Genomic DNA, 17,859 nt, shown 5'->3' with positions numbered 1-17,859 from the left:
CTTTTGTGCTTCAAAAGACACCTTAAAGAAAGTGAAAAGACAACCTACAGATGGGAGAAAATATTTGCAAATAATTTATCTGATAGGAGACTTGTTACTGGATATATAAATAACTCCTTCAACTCAAAAACAAAAAGACAAATATCCCAACTTAAAGAATGGATGAAAAATCAGAATAGAAATTTCTTCAGTGATGACATATATATAGTCAATAAACACATGAAAAGATGCTCAACGTGATTGGTCATAGGAAGATGTAAATCAAACCCAAAAGGAGATACCACTTAATAACCACTAAGATGGCTATAATTGAAAAAAGATAATAGCAAGTGTTGGTGAGGATGTGGAGAAATTGCACAGTGCTCATATGCTGGTGGTGAGAATGTAAAATGATGCACCCACTTTGGAAATAATTGGTCAGTTCTTCAAAAAGATAGTTATCGGCCGGGTGCTGTGGCTCACGCCTGTAATCCCAGCACTTTGGGAGGCCAAGGCGGGTGGATCACGAGGTCAGGAGATCGAGACCATCTTGGCCAACATGGTGAAACCCCGTCTCTACTAAAATACAAAAAATTAGCTGGGCATGGTGGCATGTGCCTGTAATCCCAGCTACTTGGGAGGCTGAGGCAGGGGAATCGCTTGAACCCAGGAAGCAGACGTTGCAGTGAGCTGAGATCGCGCCACTGCACTCCAGCCTGGCGACAGAGTAAGACTCCATCTCAAAAAAAAGATAGTTATCATTTAACTCAGCTTTCCACTCCCATGTGTTTTCATATCTCTCTTTTCTTTCTTTTTTTTTTGAAACAGAGTCTTGCTCTGTTGCCCAGGCTGGAGTGCAGTGGCGCAGTCTTGGCTCACCCCTTCCTCCCAGGTTCAAGCAATTCTCCTGCCTCAGCCTCCCGAGTAGCTGGAATTATAGGCACCTGCCACCCTGCCCAGCTAATTTTTGTATTTTTAGTAGAGATGGGGTTTCACCATGTTGGCCAGGCTGGTCTCGAACTCCTGACCTCAGGTGATCCACCTGCCTTGGCCTCCCAAAGTGTTGGGATTACAGGCGTGAGCCACCAACACACCCAGCCTTTCATATCTCTTTCATGCCCAGGAGATATGAAAACACATGTCCACACAAAAACCCATGTGTTCTAGAAGTATTATTCATAGTAGTCAAAACGTGGAAACAATCTAAAATGCTTATCAACAAATGAATGGATAAACAAAATGTTTATTCATTGTATATCATACGATGGAAGATTATTCATTCATAAAAGAATGAAGCACAAGGGCCGGGTGCAGTGGCTCACGCCTGTGGTCCCAGCAGGTTAGGAGGCCGAGGTGGGCGGATCACCTGAGGTCAGGAGTTTGAGACCAGCCTGGCTAACATGGCGAAACCCCATCACTACTAAAAATACAAAAATTAGCCGGGCTTGGTGGTGCGTGCCTGTAATCCCACCTACTTGGGAGGCTGAGGTGGGTGAATTGCTTGAACGCAGGAGGCGGAGGTTGCAGTGAGCCAATATCGCGCCACTGCACTCCAGCCTGGGCGACAGAGTGAGACTCTGTCTCGGAAAAAAAAAAAAAAAAAAGAAGCACTGAAGCACAAACCTTGAAAACATGATGCTAAGTGAAAGTAACCAGTCACAAAAGACTATACATTGTATGATTCCATTTTTATAAAATGTCCAGAATAGGCAAACCCATAGAGAGAAAGATTAGTTATTGCCTAGGGCTGAGGGAGATGGAATAGGGGGTTTGGGGGTGATATTTAAAAGGCACTGGGTTTCTTTTTGGAATGATGAAAATGTTCTCAAACTGGAGTGGCAGTTGCACAGCTCTGGGGATACATAGGCACACTTCACTTTATTGCACTTTGTGGATATTGTGTTTTTAAAAAATTAAATGTGTGTGCCTGCATTGAGCAAGTCTATCAGTGCCATTCTTCCAACAACATGTGCTCACTTCATTCTGGGTCAGCATTTTTTAGCAATAAAGTGTCTTTCAATTAAGGTAGGCACATTGTTTTCTTAGACATGGGGCTACTGCACACTTAACAGACTACAATATAAACATAACTTTTATATGCAGTGGTAAACCAAAAAATTTGTGTGACTTGCTTTATTGCAATATTTGCTTTATTGCAGTGTACTGGAACCGAACCACAATATCTCTGAGGTATGTCTATACTAAAAACCATTCAATCATATTCTTTAAATGGGTGAATTGTATGGTATGTAAACTATATCTCCACAAGGCTGTTAGAAAAAAAGCTATAGCAGAAGATATTTGGGGTCCAGGGCCAAAGACTTCTTAGACCTGACATCAGAAGTGCAATCTGTAAAAAGGATACATTGAATCTTATCAAAATTTAAAATGTTTGCTCTGTAAAGTACCCTGTTGAGATGATGACAATGAAAGCTACGATGAATAAATATTTGTACCCTGTTTCTGACTTAGGATAAGCATCTAGAATATATAAAGATCTCCCAAAACTCGACAGTTAACAAAAAGTCTAATTGGAAAATGGAAAAATGATATCAACAAGAATTTCACTGCATAGAATATAAAAATGGCAAACAGGCACATGAAAAGATGTTCAGTATCATCCTAATGAGGAAATGTAAATGTAAACCACAATGAGATCTCACCACACACCTATCTGAATGGATAAAATGAAAAACAGTGTGAACATCAAATGCCAGCAAGAATGCAGAGAAACTAGATCACTTAGACATTGCTGGCAGGAATGGGGAATGTGAAACGGTGCAGTCACTCTGGAAAATCAGTTTGGTAGTTTCTTATAAAACTAAACATGCAACTGCCATACAACTCAGCAATTACAAGCTTGGGCTTTTATCCCAAAGAAATAAAAACTTATGTTCACACAAGAACCTTACAAGAATATTCATGCCATCCTTATCAATGTATAAGGTTCCCATGGCTGCTGTAATACATTTCCACAAACTTAGTGGCTTAAAACAACACATGCTTTTTTTTTTTTTTTATAGTTCTAGAGGCCAGAAGTCTGAAAAGAGTCTTAGGGGATGAAAAATCAAGGTGTCAGCACGGCTGGTTCCTTCTCGAGGCTCCAGGGGAGCATCCCTTCCCTTTCCTTGCCTTTTCTTCTGGAAGCTGCCTGCATTCTTTGGTTTGTGACCCCCTTCCTCAAATCACATTGCCATTTCCTGCTCCTGCTTCCGTGGCCACGTAACCCCGTTTCTCTTCTATAGTCAAACATTCTTCTGCCTCCCTCTTATAAGGAGCCTTGTGATTACACCGGGCCCATTCAGATAATCCAGGATGATCTCTCCATCTCAAGGTCCTTAATTTGACACATCTGCAGAGTGCCCTTTGCCTTAGAAGGCGATAGTCACAGGTTCTAGGAGTTAGGACCTGGCTACTTTGGGGGCCATTGTTCAGCCTACTATGATTTGTAATAGCCCAAACTGGGAATGACCCACATGTCCTTGGATGAGGGAATGGTTAAATAAACTGGGGTACATGTCCATACCATGAAATTCCACTCAGCACTATGATTTAATGAACTCTCACTATACAAAACAACTTGAATGAATCCAGAGAATGATGCTGAGCCAAAAGACCCAGTTTCTAAGATATTGTGTACTGTGTGATTCCATTTACACAGCATTTTTGAAAAGACAAAACTACAGAATCAGAGAACAGGTTAGTGGTCACCGGGGATTAGAGGGATGGGGTGGCAGAAAGTTGGTGTAAAAGGACAAATAATGGGAATCCTTGTGGTGACAGAAACACTGTGTATCTGGACTCTTGCTGTTGACATATTGCGTCATATTGGTTATCATATTGTGCTATGGTCTGAGAAGATGCTACCACTGATGGAAACTAACTAAAGGGTGCATGGGATCCCTATTATTTCTTACCATTGCATATGAATGTCTAAAAATAAAAAGCTTGAAAGTGTCATTTTTTTAAATGGGCAAAAGATCTGAATAAATATTTCACTAAAGAAGATACACAATTGGGCACTAGGCACATGGAAAAATGCTCAGCATCATTAGGAAAATGCAAATCAAAACCACAATGAGGTAACCATTCCAACTGGACAGTATTTTTTTTTCTTTCTGTGCTTTCGTGGAAGGGGTGCTAGAGTTGGAAAATTATCATTTTTGCAACTACCACAATAAAGCCTGGTTTCCAAAAGCATTTAAATCTGGAGAGACTTTTTTTTAATAAGTAGCAGGGTATATGCATGGCCTTAAAGAATCTCCCCCAGATTGTTTATTGGTTGCAAGGCAAAATATAGTAACTGTAGGGTAGAAAAGTGGATAATGCCTCAATTTGGTGATCAAAATAACATCGTTAATAAGGGGCAGATACACTGTGTGCCTCAGGATGTGGTACAATGAGAAGGACATCAGGTCACTTACAGAGTACACAACATGGATCTAACCGGAGGAAACATCAGACTCCCCCAAGAAGTGGCAGGACTGTATCTTTAAAAAATATCAGTGTCATAACAGAGAAAGAGACTAGAAATGTTCCAGATTAAAGAAGACTGAAGAGACACATCTAAAGGCAGTACTGACCCTGAACTGGATCTTGCAGTGGAGGAAAAAATGCTACAAAGGACATTGTCATGGCAACTGACAAAACGGGAACATAGGCATTAAATTAGGTCAAAGTATTATATCGATGTTTAATCGCAGAAGTCAATAACTGTATTACTGCTTTCAAAGATAGTATCTTTATTTTTCAGAAATACACAGCAAAATGTTTAGGGGCAAAGGGCTGTGGAGTATGCAACTCACAGATGTTTCAGAAAAACATGTTATGTGAATATAATGTAGAGAAAGGGGTTCAAATGATAAAGCAAATGTGGCAAAATGTAACAATTAGTAAACTGGTAAATCTCAGTGAAGGGTATGTAGGTGTTTTATATCTCATGCTTGTAATTTTTCTGTAGTTCAAAATTATTGCCAAATAAAGTTTGTTTTGTTTTAAGAAACAATCCTGAGGGACCGCTTTAGCTCAGCAGGTCACAACTGGGGGCAATTTTGCCCTCCAGGGGACATGTAGCAACATGTGGAGATGTTTTTGGTGGTCATAACTGAGGCCGGAGATGCTGCTAAACATCCTGCAATAGACAGGACTTCCTCCCTCAACAAAGAATTATCCGGCACTAGATTTCAATAGAGGTACAGTGGAGAAACTCTGCCCCACTTGGCTGACAATAAGTCACTCTGCCAGGACTGGTGGGCAGGAATGCCGGCCGGGAAAGAGGAACCCTGCCTGTGGAATTCAAGGTCAGACAACCCGAGAAAAACAACCTTGCTACATCACTGAAATTAACAAGCCTGTTCCTGTGTCACGGGCTGAATTGTGTCCCACAAGGTTTGCAATTGAAGCCCTAGTCTTTAATACCTCAGCATGTGACTCAGCATGTTTGGAGACAGGACCTTTAAAGAGGTGATGAAGCTACAATGAGGCTCTTACGGTGGGCCCTAATCCAGTGTGACTGGTGCCCTTAAAGAAAAAGGATATTTGGACACACAGAGAAACACCAGGGTGCAAGTGCACAGAGCAATGGCCACGTGAAGACACAGGAAGAAGGCGGCTATCTGCAAGGCAAGGAGAGAGGCCTCAGGGAAAGCAGGCTTGCTGACACCTTGATCTCAGACTTCTATCCTCCAGAATTGTGAGAAATAAATGTCTGCTGTCTAAGCCACCCAGCCTGTGGTATTTTGTTATGGCAGTCCTAGCAAACTAATACATTCTGGAAAGTTAACACATAGAAATAAAAGTTCTGTACATAGAAACAGGTTCAAGAACCTATGTTCTTGAACAAAATGAATTTTAAGTGATAGAGAACATCACAGAGTATGTACACCAAAGGAAATTAAGCAGAGGTCATAAATTTTAGAATAGAATTGAAATAGAAATAAAATTCAATTCGAGATAGAATTAAATCAAAATAAAATTGTTTCAGCGGCCTTAGAGCCATTTTTACTATTTCACTGATTGAGAAAAACAAGATGCAGAAAGCAGGTATGATATGATCCCATGAGTTTGGAAAACAATGATAATGCCTTCATTATATCACATATATTTTATTTCATTGAATATTATATGAACATCGGGAAAAATGTAAGAAAACAAATCATAGATTATCAACATAGGTAACAGAGAAGAGGGGAGCCCAAGCAAACATAAGAAAAAAGTTCTGTACTGAAACACATCTATTCCATTCTAATCATCTGTAAAGTTAAAGTGTGAATATTAGAAAGTAATACAATATTAAGGACACTAAAAGAAAGAATAGCCCCTAGATTTGTGGTATGAGTGTTTGGAAGGGGAGGAGAGCAGATCTGGTATTGATAGAGCCTGGGGCCAGTTTGGCAGCAGAGACACAAGACTGTTTGCTGCATATGGGCCCTGGGTGAGCACTTACATGTTCTAACTCACTCAGTCAACACAGGAGTCCTGGGAGCAGGCACAGTTAGGATCCTGATTTCACAGATGTGGAAACTGAGGCACAGAGAATGTAGTAGCTTGCTTAGGGCCACGTAAGAAAATGGCAGAGCTGGGCTATGGCTCTAAGAAGGCTGGCCGTATAGGCTGTGCTCCAAACCACTCCATGAAAGCTGCCACTCAATTTTTAGAAACATAATTGTACAGGAAGATTTAATTTTCCTGTCTCAGAATTTGGCAGATGTATTAGGTTTTTTTTTTTTTTTTTTTTTTAACTAAGGGCAGAGCAGACCTAAATGAGGCAATGAATAAGTATATATATACAATCCATCTCAATGTACATTTTATCTGTCCATGTATACAAATAAAACTTTGTGTCCTACAAATACAGAAGGTATTTTCTGAGGTCTGTGGAGCATTTACAAAAATAATGATTTTATTTTCATACTTGGACACAAAGAAAATCTTCATTTTAAAAAAAGTGGAGACTTCATAGGCTACATCCTTTCACTGTAAGCCTACTAAATTAGAAATAAATAACAGTGATAAAAATTTACTGCTTAAAAATTAAGAAGACATTAAAAGAACTCTAAAGAGAAAAATCAAAACACAAAATTAAGACTATCAAGAAAGCAATGAAAAGGAACATATTTCATAATCAGATCTATGTGTCACAGCTAAAGCTGCAATCAGAGGAAAATTTATAGCCTTTAGAAATGCCTTTAGTAGAAGAACTTCAAATAAATGAACTATGACTCTTAAGTAAAAGAAAACAAAAATAGAGTTAGCCAAGAAAAGGGAATTAATAGCTACAAAAGCTTAGATTAATGAAATAGATAACAAAGAGTACAAAGATAGTTTTCTGATAATAAAATATAAATAGATAAATTTCTCATGTGCTTGATTAAGAAAAAAGGAGAAAAACTACAAAAGTTCAGGCATAAAGGAAAAGAAAAATGAAGAGATGATAGAGAAGACCATAAAATCACTAAAGGAAAAAATCAGTTGCTACCAAGTGGCAACGCAATTGAAATGCTTGAGGAAATTAAATAGCAATGAATAAATTACTCCAAAAGATGCAATAAACTAATTTAGAACAACATATCATAAAACAGACTAAAAAGAAATTACTAAAGATGTCCTATAAAACATGTATCAGGCCCAGATGGTTTTACAACTTAATTCTATTTAACCTCTACAGAAAAGATAATCCCAATGTTCTTCAAACAGTTCCAAGACACAGAACAAGGTAGATAAAACTTTGTTTTGTAAACCATTGTATTTGCCACCACATGGTGGCAGATTTCATACTCTTCTGAAAGATGTACTGTTATTTCTAGGATCAGATATCAGGGATGTCCTGCACCAGTGATGAGAGTGCAGCTTCACAGTTTTGATGGCTGTTTAACGGAGTTATAATACTTGAAGCAGACCTCCACTGATGGGTATGTTGGTGGTTTGCAATTTTTTTGCTACTTAACAATTGCAGAAATCAATATCATGATGATGGATTATTTTGCAGATGTGTAAGATATGTGTAGAATAAATTTCTAGAATGATTCAAAGGTATATGCATCTTTAATTTTGATTGAAATTGCCTTATTTATCTCCACAGAGGTTTGTATCAATTTATTTTTCCAACATCAATGACTGAGACTGAGAGTTTCCCTGTACACATACCCATAGAGTGTTATCAAACTCTTTGATATTTAATAATCAGGTAAGTTTCAAAAACTCCATTGCTTTAGTTTGCATTTCTCTTGTCATAATTGAAGTCATCCAGCATATTTTCATTCTTAAGAATCATTGATATTTCCTTTTCTGTGAACTGTTTTAATATCCTTTAACTTCTATCTTGATTTACAAGAGTGTTTTTATATAGCAATTAAATTAGCCCCATGCCTATAGGTGAGTGGCAACTGGTTTCTTTAGGTTATCAATAAAAAATTATTTTCGGTATTTTTTTTTTGCTATGCAAAATATATATATTTATATTTATTATAAACAGTTTTATTGAGGTATAATTGACGTAACTGGCATATGTTTAAAGTGTGCAATTTGGTAACTTTTAACACATGATGAAACCATCGCCATCATTATGATAATGAACATATCCACTGCCCCAAAAGTTTTTTTGTGCCCTTTTGTCCTTTTCCCTCCTACCACTATCCTTGATCCCCAGGTAACCACTGATAACCACTGACTTGTTTGTCACTCTATATTAGTGGTCATTTTCTAGATTTTTACATAAATAAGATACCATGTACTCTTTTTTTTTTGGTCTGGCTTCTTTCACTCACCATAATTATGTTGCAATTTATCCATATTGTAGGCATATCAATGGTTCATTCCTTTGTATTTCTAAGTAGTATTCCATTGTAGGAATATACCACAACTTTGAAAAAAATCTATTCAAATGTTGATGGGCATTTGGGTTGCTTCCAGTTTTGGGTTTCCAGTTTTTATAAAGCTGCTATGAATATTCCATGTACAAATGGTGGCATGCATATGATCTTATTTCTCCTGGATAAATACCTAGGAGTAGAATCGCTGTAGAATATGGTAGGTATGTATTTAACACATTAAGAAACTGCTGAACTGTTTCCCAAATGGTTGCATCGCTTTGGACTTTGCATTCTCACTGGGAGCATATAAGAGTTCCACCTCTGACACATCTTTACCAACACTTGGTATCATCCATCTCCCTAATTTTATACAATATAATAATTGGGTAGTGGTATTTCATTGTGTTTTTTATTTGCATTTCTCTAATAACTAATGATATTTCAGCCACATCTTCAGGCTCCACTTCTAATTCTAGTTCTCTTGCAGTTTTCACAGCATCAGCAGTTACTTCCTCCACTAAAATCTTCAACCCCTCAGTCATCCATGAGGGTTGGAATCAACTTTTTCCCAATTCCTGTTAATGCTGATATTTTGACCTTCTTCCATGAATCACTAATATTCTTAATTTCATCTAGAATGGTGATTCTTTTCTAAAATGTTTTCAATTTACTTTGCCCAGATTCATCAAAGCAATCACTATCTATGGCCGCTATAGCCTTATAAAATGTATTTCTTAAATAATAAGACTTCAAAGTTGGCATTACTCCTTGCTTATGGGCTGCAGAATGGATGTTGTGTTAACAGGCATAAGAACAACACTAATCTTCTTGTACATCTCCATCAGAGGTTTTGGATGACCAGGTGCACTGTCAATGAGCAGTAACATTTTGAGAGGGATCCTTTTGTCTGAGCAATAGGTCTCAAAAATGGGCTCAACATATTCAGTAAAACCAGGTTGTCAACAGATGTACTGTCATCAGGCTTTGTTGTTCCATTATAGAGCACAAGCAGAGTAGATTTAGCATAATTCTTAAGGGCCCTAGGATTGTTGAAATGGTAAATGAGTACTGGCTTCAACTTGAGCAAGGTTGCCACAAACCTTCAATTTGTAAAAAAAATGCATTATCAGCAAAGTGCAACAAACCGAAGTGCAGTCAATAAGAATGAGACATGCCTGTATTTTAAAAATCTCAATTTCTGGTTATTTGCTGCAAGAATATATGAATGGAATTGATTTTTGTATATTAATCTTGTATCTGCCACCTTACTAAACTCATATATTAGTCATAGTGGTCATCTTGTATATTCATCAGATTTTCTACATAGATAACCATGTCTTCTGCAAATAAAGACAGTTTTACTTTATAAAATAAAACTCTCCTCTCAATATATGTTACTTGGACTTGCTCTCACAGGAGATTGGGGTTTCTGTTTACACTGCATAGGTTGTCTAGAAGATCCCACATCTAAAACATGGATCATGAAGGTCCTGGATTGGTTCACTGGGTCACTCTGTACAAGCAAAAGTGCAGCTTCTCCAGAGGCATGTACCTTATGCAGGATACATAGGAACCCCACAAACAAAAACATCCACCACACAAACTCATGATCTAAATTGCAAGCCCACAATGAAATGCACCATCATAAGCAAGAGTCAGGAAAAACCACAGTGAACAGAATTAGACTCTCCAAGAACTGCAGATGATGAAATGACGGGATAGAGGGTACAAAATACACATGTTCAAGTGACCTAAAGATTAAAAGTTGTAGTTATTAAAATATGAGAAAGGTACAAGATGCTAAAATCAAGCAAATTAAACCCACATACAAGGATTTATAGGGATGGAAAAAATATATAACTGAAAGTCTCAGTGGGTAGATAAAGCAGTGGAACAGAAACATCTCAAGAGTTAGAAACTGCATAGAACATTCTGTGAATGAAGCAGAGGGAGACAGAGACAGAAAATCTATGAAACAGCTGAGGAAGACAATGAGATGGTCAAATAGAAGTTTCTGGAAAAGATCAGAAGCATTAGGGGAGGCAATATTCTACAACATAATGGTACTGACTTTCCACAGTTGATGAAAGACATAAACCCTCAGATTCAGGAATCACAACAAATTGTAGGCATGATAAATAAAAATAATACACCATCTTGGTATAGTACATTGAAACTTCTGAATACTAAAGTCAAAAGGAAGGTTTCTGAAGTCACTAGAGGTAGGGAGGGTCACTTACAAAGGAAAATCAATTAGCCTGATGACCCACAGAAGCCAGGAGACTGCAGTGTTATAGCTCCAGAGTCTTCAGACAAAATGTACATATTAACCTGTTACTTTCCCCCAACGAAACCATCATCCAAGAATAAAGGCAAAGTAAAAATATTTCAGACAAACAGAAACTGAGCGTTTATCTTCACTGAAGGAAACACAGACTTCAGGAAAAAGGAAATTAAATCCAAATGGTGAGACAGAAAACTGCAAGTCTGTGAGTAAATATCTAGATGTATGCAGCATCAACAAAAAGAGGATTGTTTAAAAGACAAAACCAAAATACTGGGCAACAAAGGCCCAGGAAACGGCAGGAGGCAGTAGGATCTGGAGCACCTTGAGGTCCCAGTGAGGTTCCAGAGGAGTTGGGGTGACTTTTGATCTCAAATGGCAAAGCATTCAGGATTTAATCCTGCAGCAGCCACCAAAAATGCACAATCAGAACGCACAGCTTTGAATGGAGGAGTGGGTGAAAGGCCAGGCTTGGTGTGTTGGGCTGAGGACTTGGAGCCGGGAGCAGGAGAAGTCTACAGCTTGACCCTGTGAAAACCAGGCTCACAAGGGCAGAAGTGAGAGGTGAGGCTGTTCCATGATGCATGCCTCCAAAAAGCACACACACAAGTGTGAACGATGAGCCCCCAGGCCACACTGGGGACCTCTGGGTGTGTGATGTATGCTCCTCCAGCACACTGCCCCACTTCACAAACGGAAAACCACACAATAGTCCCAGGTCACCTGGCAAACACGTGGTGACACACACCGGCACAGCTTTGAAGACACCTCCCCAGAAGCCCTTCAGAATCACCTCCAGGCCAGATGGAAAGGTGCGTGCTGCCCGATCCTACGTCACAGACCACGACCTTCCAGCCTAGTGTTCTCTGAGCAACAAAAGGCCTCTGAGGTGGCCTCCAGAACTAGTGAATTTGGGGAAGTCTCCTCTGGCCTCCTAGGGGTGTTCAGGAGGCCACCTCCGGCCAGCCCTTCTCTGACAACCTGCCGCCGGCCCCTTTGTCAAGACAAAACCCCGGTGGCACAGTCCTGCATTTTGATCATGTACCCACCATGGGTTAGGCATGGTACCAGCTTGGGAAGGGTCAGTGGGGAAAGACAAAGGGCCACTCCCCTGTGAGGAGGGGACTGGACAACCTGGTCAATGATGACCTGGCTGTGGAGACAACTGGAGTGGAGGAGGGACGGGGTGGGCAGTGCAGGATGGAGACAGCTTCTTCAGGACTTCTGGGATCCAGGAAAGACAGTTCCAGGCAGAGTGAACACAGTGGTTCTGAGGCAGGGACCGTGAGGCAGGATGGCCAGTATGCGGCTCCAGCCCAGGCCTCTTCTGACCTGCAGATGTGGATGGCCCATGCCCGCTTGGACCCTCTGGGCAGGAGGCTGCCTGTGTGTCTGCCCCCACCCCGCAAGCATACAGAGGATCTTCAGGACCCCCAAGGCGGCAGCAGCCAGGCTGTGAGTGTCAGGCTTCCCAGGCTGGGCACGGACAATGGCCACCGCATCCTCGCAGGTCCCCAGTCCCTTCGACACTGCCAAGCCAAGTGGCATGTGGTTGGGTCCCCATGCATCCTTCATGAACAGTCTGTGACACTTCACTGCAAAGACTCTAGGGCTAGGCTGGCCAGCCCCTGCTGTGCTCTGGCTCTCGGGCTGGGTGGCTGCTGACATTCCCCTCCCTCCCCACCCAGGTCAGAAGGTTGGGGGAGCGGCAGCGGGCCCTGCCACGTGGGATGAGGGCTGGTTCCTCCCCTCAGTGAGGCTGCTCTGCAGGGACTACACAGCCCATTTTTGCTACAGGTTAGTCTGTGTTCTGATGCTACCGTGGGGGACCTTCTACCTTCCCAGCCTCCCTCCCCTGAGGTCTGCCACTGCCATACCTGCCTGTGCCTCTTGACAGGCTCAGTGAGGTGTCAGGACACACAGGTGTCCTCAGGAGTTCCCCACACGGCCCTAGCCTTCCGTTTCTCCATCTATAAATGGGGCCAACACCGCACAGCACCAGCTAGAGCATGAGCTGAAGGGGCTTGTGTGCAGGTGGATGGCACAGGTAGGAGCCCTGAGGCAGGGTCAAGGGGACTTCTGCCTAATCTGCAGGTTCACACAACAGAAAGCACAGCCAGACAAGGTCAAGGCCTGGGTTTGACTTTGCGGGGGACTCAGTGTGGCTGTTCGTACCCGCCTTGCGGGAGTGGGGCTGTGGGGCTTCCCCAGGGGTGGCATCTGCTTTGGGATCAGCATCCCCTTCTCCCCATGCCAGGGCTCTCCAAGAGCCTCCTGTGCAAAGGGGACTCAGGAGTATCAGGGGCCGCTCTGGGTCCCTGGGGGCCAGGCCGACAGCTCAGGCTCCAGAAATCTGGTGGCTCCAGCCGGGGCTGACTTATCAAGTTAGGAAAGAAAAAACTCCAGCAGGAAAGAAAAATCTTCTCCGTGGAGGAGCATTCCACAAAAGGCGCCTGACTTTCTCCGCACTTGCCCCTCATTAACATTCCGCAGACAGCACTAATGACTTCATAACACTAACCAGCCTGAATGGACGGCATCGACTCGCGCTGCCCCGCATTCAGCAAGCAGCAAGCGGTGCTTCTCCAGGCCGCACACAGGCTGGGTCCCCAGCCCTCGGCCACGCCCACCTGCCCGTTAGCATGTGCAGAAAGCCCCCATTTGCATGGAGACAATGGTCTCAGCCCTGAATCCAGAGCTGTGGGGGTACTGGGCATTGGTTGGCACAATTGCCCTTTGTGCTGGCTCCAGCGGGCAGGCGGAAGCACGTCCCAGGGGCTCACTGAGATGTGGTCGGGTCCCAGCCAAATCCTGATGGCATCTAAGTCCCGGGGAGCCTGGTGCCCAGTGGAGCGGGTGCCTGGACTTGGTCTTGCCTGGTGACTTCCACATGGGATGCCCAGGAAAGCCCCAAGGGGCAGGGAACACCACCTAGCCTCCTGCCAAGGAGGTGGGGATGCAGGTGAGCCATCCTGAATGAACTGGAGCTTGGCGGGCTGGGCCGGTGCCTGCGAGCACAAAGGGTTGCGAATAGGGTGGGTTTGTCCCCTCTCTGCCATGCATAAGACGTGACAGCATCCTTACAACTGCTGGTAGGCTGGGACATTCGGGTTGGTCCCAGGCACTGGGAAGAGGTCTGAGAAGGGAGGGATGGATGCAGAAATGACCAAAGGGTAAAGGGACGGCTGCTGAGGAGGGAATGGATCATATTACCTGGATGGGAGAGCAAGGTGTATGACCCACCTCCTCTGCCAGGCATAGAACCCTGGCCACTTGGCACAACTGAGGCAGGGCCTGGCTTCCAACAGCCCAGAGTCTGGAACAGTGGGGACCAGCCTCCAAGGGACTGGGCCACGTGGAGCCCTCCCATGGGGCATGGAAGGCAGGGAGAGTAGGGAGCAGTCCCTCCAGGGTGGGGTCAAGCCTCCTTAGAGGGACATGCCTTGGAGGCATGAAAGAAGGGGGCTGAGACTTCAAGGAGCAGAAACCGGGTCAGCAGAAACAAGCTGAGCAGGAACCAATGCAAGGCCCACGTGCGTGATGTCTGTCTGGACAACAGCAAGTGGTCAAAGGGGAGTGGGCTTCAAATGCTGTGCTCCCCCCACCACCTGGAAGATGAGGGCTCTCCCACGCCGGGAGGGCAAGGCCACTGTTTCACGTGGGGCCTAAACTAGTGCCTCTTTCTGGCAACATGGTAACCAAGTGTTTTCAAAACAGGTGCCCCTTTCCTCCAAGGGGGACCACGCGCTGGGACAGGGGCTTCTGCGAACATTTGCCAGGGCCTCTGCATTGGTGCTGCAGCGCAGCATCCGGCAAGTGCCATCGTTGTATCAGAACACAGTCACCACTATGTCTGCCTCAGAGGAAGCAGCAAGCAGGGCCGCAGATGGCACCTTTGCACGAGGCACTAGGGAGCAAACAGGCTTTGCTGTGTTTTCTCCTGGGAAGACAAGGTGCACACCCCTGTCCTGGTGGCAGGCAGCACAGCTATCTCAAATACCCCACGCTGGGCTCAGAGGACAGAAAAAGCCAGAATCCTTCACATTTGGTTTTAAGAGAGCTGCTAGAGAATTTGGCAGTTTGGGATCACAGTCCCCAGAAGTGAGTCCCTTCCACATCTCCTAACTCTCAAGGGCATCTGTGGCATCCATGGCCAGTGAGCATGAGGTCTCCAGCCCCTAACACTCTGTAGAGCTGCCCAGTTCATGGTCCTGCCCTATAGGATGTTTGTCTCAAAACTGGTCCCAAGATGATGGATGCATCACGTGTGCCTCCTGATGCAGCCAGGAGGCCAGGTCTGCCCTGAAGCAGTCTGGGGAGGCCAAGCGCTAATGCCCTGGCATCACCACAGGTCACCTGCTGTGTATGTGCTCAGCCAGCTGCACTTCTGGGAACAGCAGAAGTTGGCGGGAGGCGTAGGGGGGCCACAACCAGACACTGCTGTGTTCCTGCCGTGTGGTTGGAGCACACAGGCCCAGCCTCCAGGGCCTCACTCGTGGAAGCCACAACCGGGCACTGCTGTATGCCCGCCGTGTGGCTGGAGCACACGAGCCCAGCCTCCAGGGCCTCGCTCTCCACGTCTGCCAAAGAGCTGTGCTTATGAGTTAGCGTGGGTAAAACCCCTCACCAGGGATGGAGGACTAAACCCTAGACAGGTCTGCCACCCAATCGTCAGGTCCCGCAGAAGGTAGCTCCATCCCAGCCCCCGCTGCAGGGGTGAGAGGAGGGATGCAGGTCCGAGCCACACCATCACGCACAGACTTGGGGCCCCTGGGCTGCATGAGAAGGGCCTGTCCCGTCAGGCCCCCTACGTTTTACCCAGGCCTGGTGCTGCTCCTCCAGGGCCCCATCCCCAAACCCCTTACCTCTGGCCTCCCTGCCAGTGGGCCCAGAGGTCACCCTAGCCACTTTCCAACCACAGCCCGTGGGCTCGGCTGGGAGGAAGCCAGGCAGCTGGAATCAGGAACACAGCCTTCCCTCAGTACAGCCGGATGGAGCTGACCCATCCCATCACCTGCCCAGGCTTCCTCTAGCAACAGAAGGTGTGGCTAGCCCCTCCTTGGGAAGACTCTGAGGGGAAGGCAGCTGGAAGGTTTACAGAAGTTTCTAGCAGCTCCACCCTCTGTCTGTTCATACCTCGTCATCAGAGACCACAACCCAAGGGAGAAACTCATTGGCTTGCTCGGGCTCCCAAAAAACGGCAGTGACCTTCCTGACCCCGCGGACCACACCTGCTTGAGGGGTTCTCACCAGAACTGTCATAGCCGTCGACAGAGAAGTGGTCCAGCCTCCGCTCTTCTGGGGGGTCACACGTGATATGGGGGACTGTGAGCATCTTCTCTCCAGGAGTCACCCCATTGTCTTTGTCCAGCTTGAACTTTTTTTTCTTTACCTAAAAAAACAAGACAACAGATTAGCGGTTCCTGGACATCGTCTGCCAGGCCCTACGCTGGCCCCAGAGTGCCTGTGCTGCCGCCCTGAGCCCAGCCCCCGCCACATACACCCGGACAGGGACCTGAGGCCTGGGGCCAGCTCCAGGGTCCTCACACAGAGACAGGGCAGGGCTGCTGGGGGTCACATGGGGGGCTTGGCCCAGGTGCTGCCCTGTGAGCTCACAGCCTCGCTAACAGGGCAGCAGGAAGCAGACAAACATACAAGATGGTGCCAGTGGAGGTGGTAACAGGGGCTGTGACCAGTAGGGGTGAATGCATATCGGGGGAACAGGCTGGGGGCCAGCAGGGCATGAAAAGGGCGCCTGAAGTGAGGGAGCAGGCTGTGTGGAAATCTGGAGGAACATTCCAGCACAGGGAACAGTCAGCATGGAGGCTCCACTGGCAGCTGGAAACTGGGAAGGCCAGGTCTCTCCACAGAGGGTATCGGCAGGGGCCAGGAAGGAGAACCATGCCAGCATCAGCCCCAACCCCTTATGACCCCAGCCATGTCACAAGACTTCTGCCCAGCGCCTGCCAAACTCCACTGCTCTGTGACCTCCAGACCCCCTTCGCTGCACCCCTGCATCACCTCCCTCCCCTGCTGCTCCCCTCCGACCACCCACTGCACGCGGCCCCCTGCCCATTGCTCACCACCCGCTGTGCCCCGCGTGGAAAGCCCAACCCTGAGGCCCTCTGAAGAGCTTTCTTTCCAACCTGTCCTGTTCCCAGAGCTCTCTCTCTGGAGCTCTCATGCCCTGGTCCTGGAATGACTGGTCGTACATACCCCCAAGTCAAGGGACATTGGGATGGCAGGAACCTAGCATCGGGTGTATATCCCAGTGTCCCAAACGGTGCTGACTCCCTGACACAGGCTGCACCAGGCCAAATGCATGCTTATGCATGCGGCCCCCACAGCCTCCCCACCTGCTAGCAGGAAGGCCCTGCCCTGGTGGCAGGTGGGCTACTCACCACCACAGACTTCTTGGGTTTGGGGCTGGGTGACAGCAGAGTGTGGCTCCGGGGGGGCTTCCGGATGTAGATCTTCCAGGTAGAGGAGTCGGGGTTCTCGGCAGCATAGCACCTCCATGCGGTCTGAGGTCGGGCAGGGGGAGAGGCTGTCACCTGCTGAGCCACCCAGTGGGGGCCCTTATGGAAGCTACAGCTCCCCCTCCCTGTTTCCCAGGCCTGGCTCCTCTCCTCTGGGTGGCAGGGTCTGGGACCTCAGAGTCACTGGCTTGACATGGTCCCAGCTCCCAGACCCTCTGCCCAGGCAGCCTGGCTTGGTCCCTTGCTGCGCTAGGCAGCTCACCGCCTCATGGGCTAACTGTTACCCACAGCTGGGACACCACAAAGG

General features: G+C 45.7%; 1 protein-coding gene across 1 annotated transcript in view; it reads right to left on the bottom strand.

Moving 5' to 3' along the window:
• Positions 1 to 17,859, bottom strand: part of KCNQ1 (potassium voltage-gated channel subfamily Q member 1) — a 407,444-nt gene that overhangs the window by 247,491 nt on the left and 142,094 nt on the right. The window contains exons 9-10 of the mRNA XM_024255585.2: positions 17,475 to 17,597; positions 16,324 to 16,465 (exon numbers count right to left, since the gene is read on the bottom strand). Of these exons, the coding sequence (XP_024111353.1) occupies positions 16,324 to 16,465; positions 17,475 to 17,597 (265 nt within the window). The remainder of the gene's footprint in view (positions 1 to 16,323; positions 16,466 to 17,474; positions 17,598 to 17,859) is intronic.

The sequence above is a fragment of the Pongo abelii genome, chromosome 9 (genome assembly GCF_028885655.2).
Source record: "Pongo abelii isolate AG06213 chromosome 9, NHGRI_mPonAbe1-v2.0_pri, whole genome shotgun sequence".
In the NCBI taxonomy this organism is placed as follows: domain Eukaryota; kingdom Metazoa; phylum Chordata; class Mammalia; order Primates; family Hominidae; genus Pongo; species Pongo abelii.
This window is presented reverse-complemented; position numbering and strand designations above follow the sequence as displayed.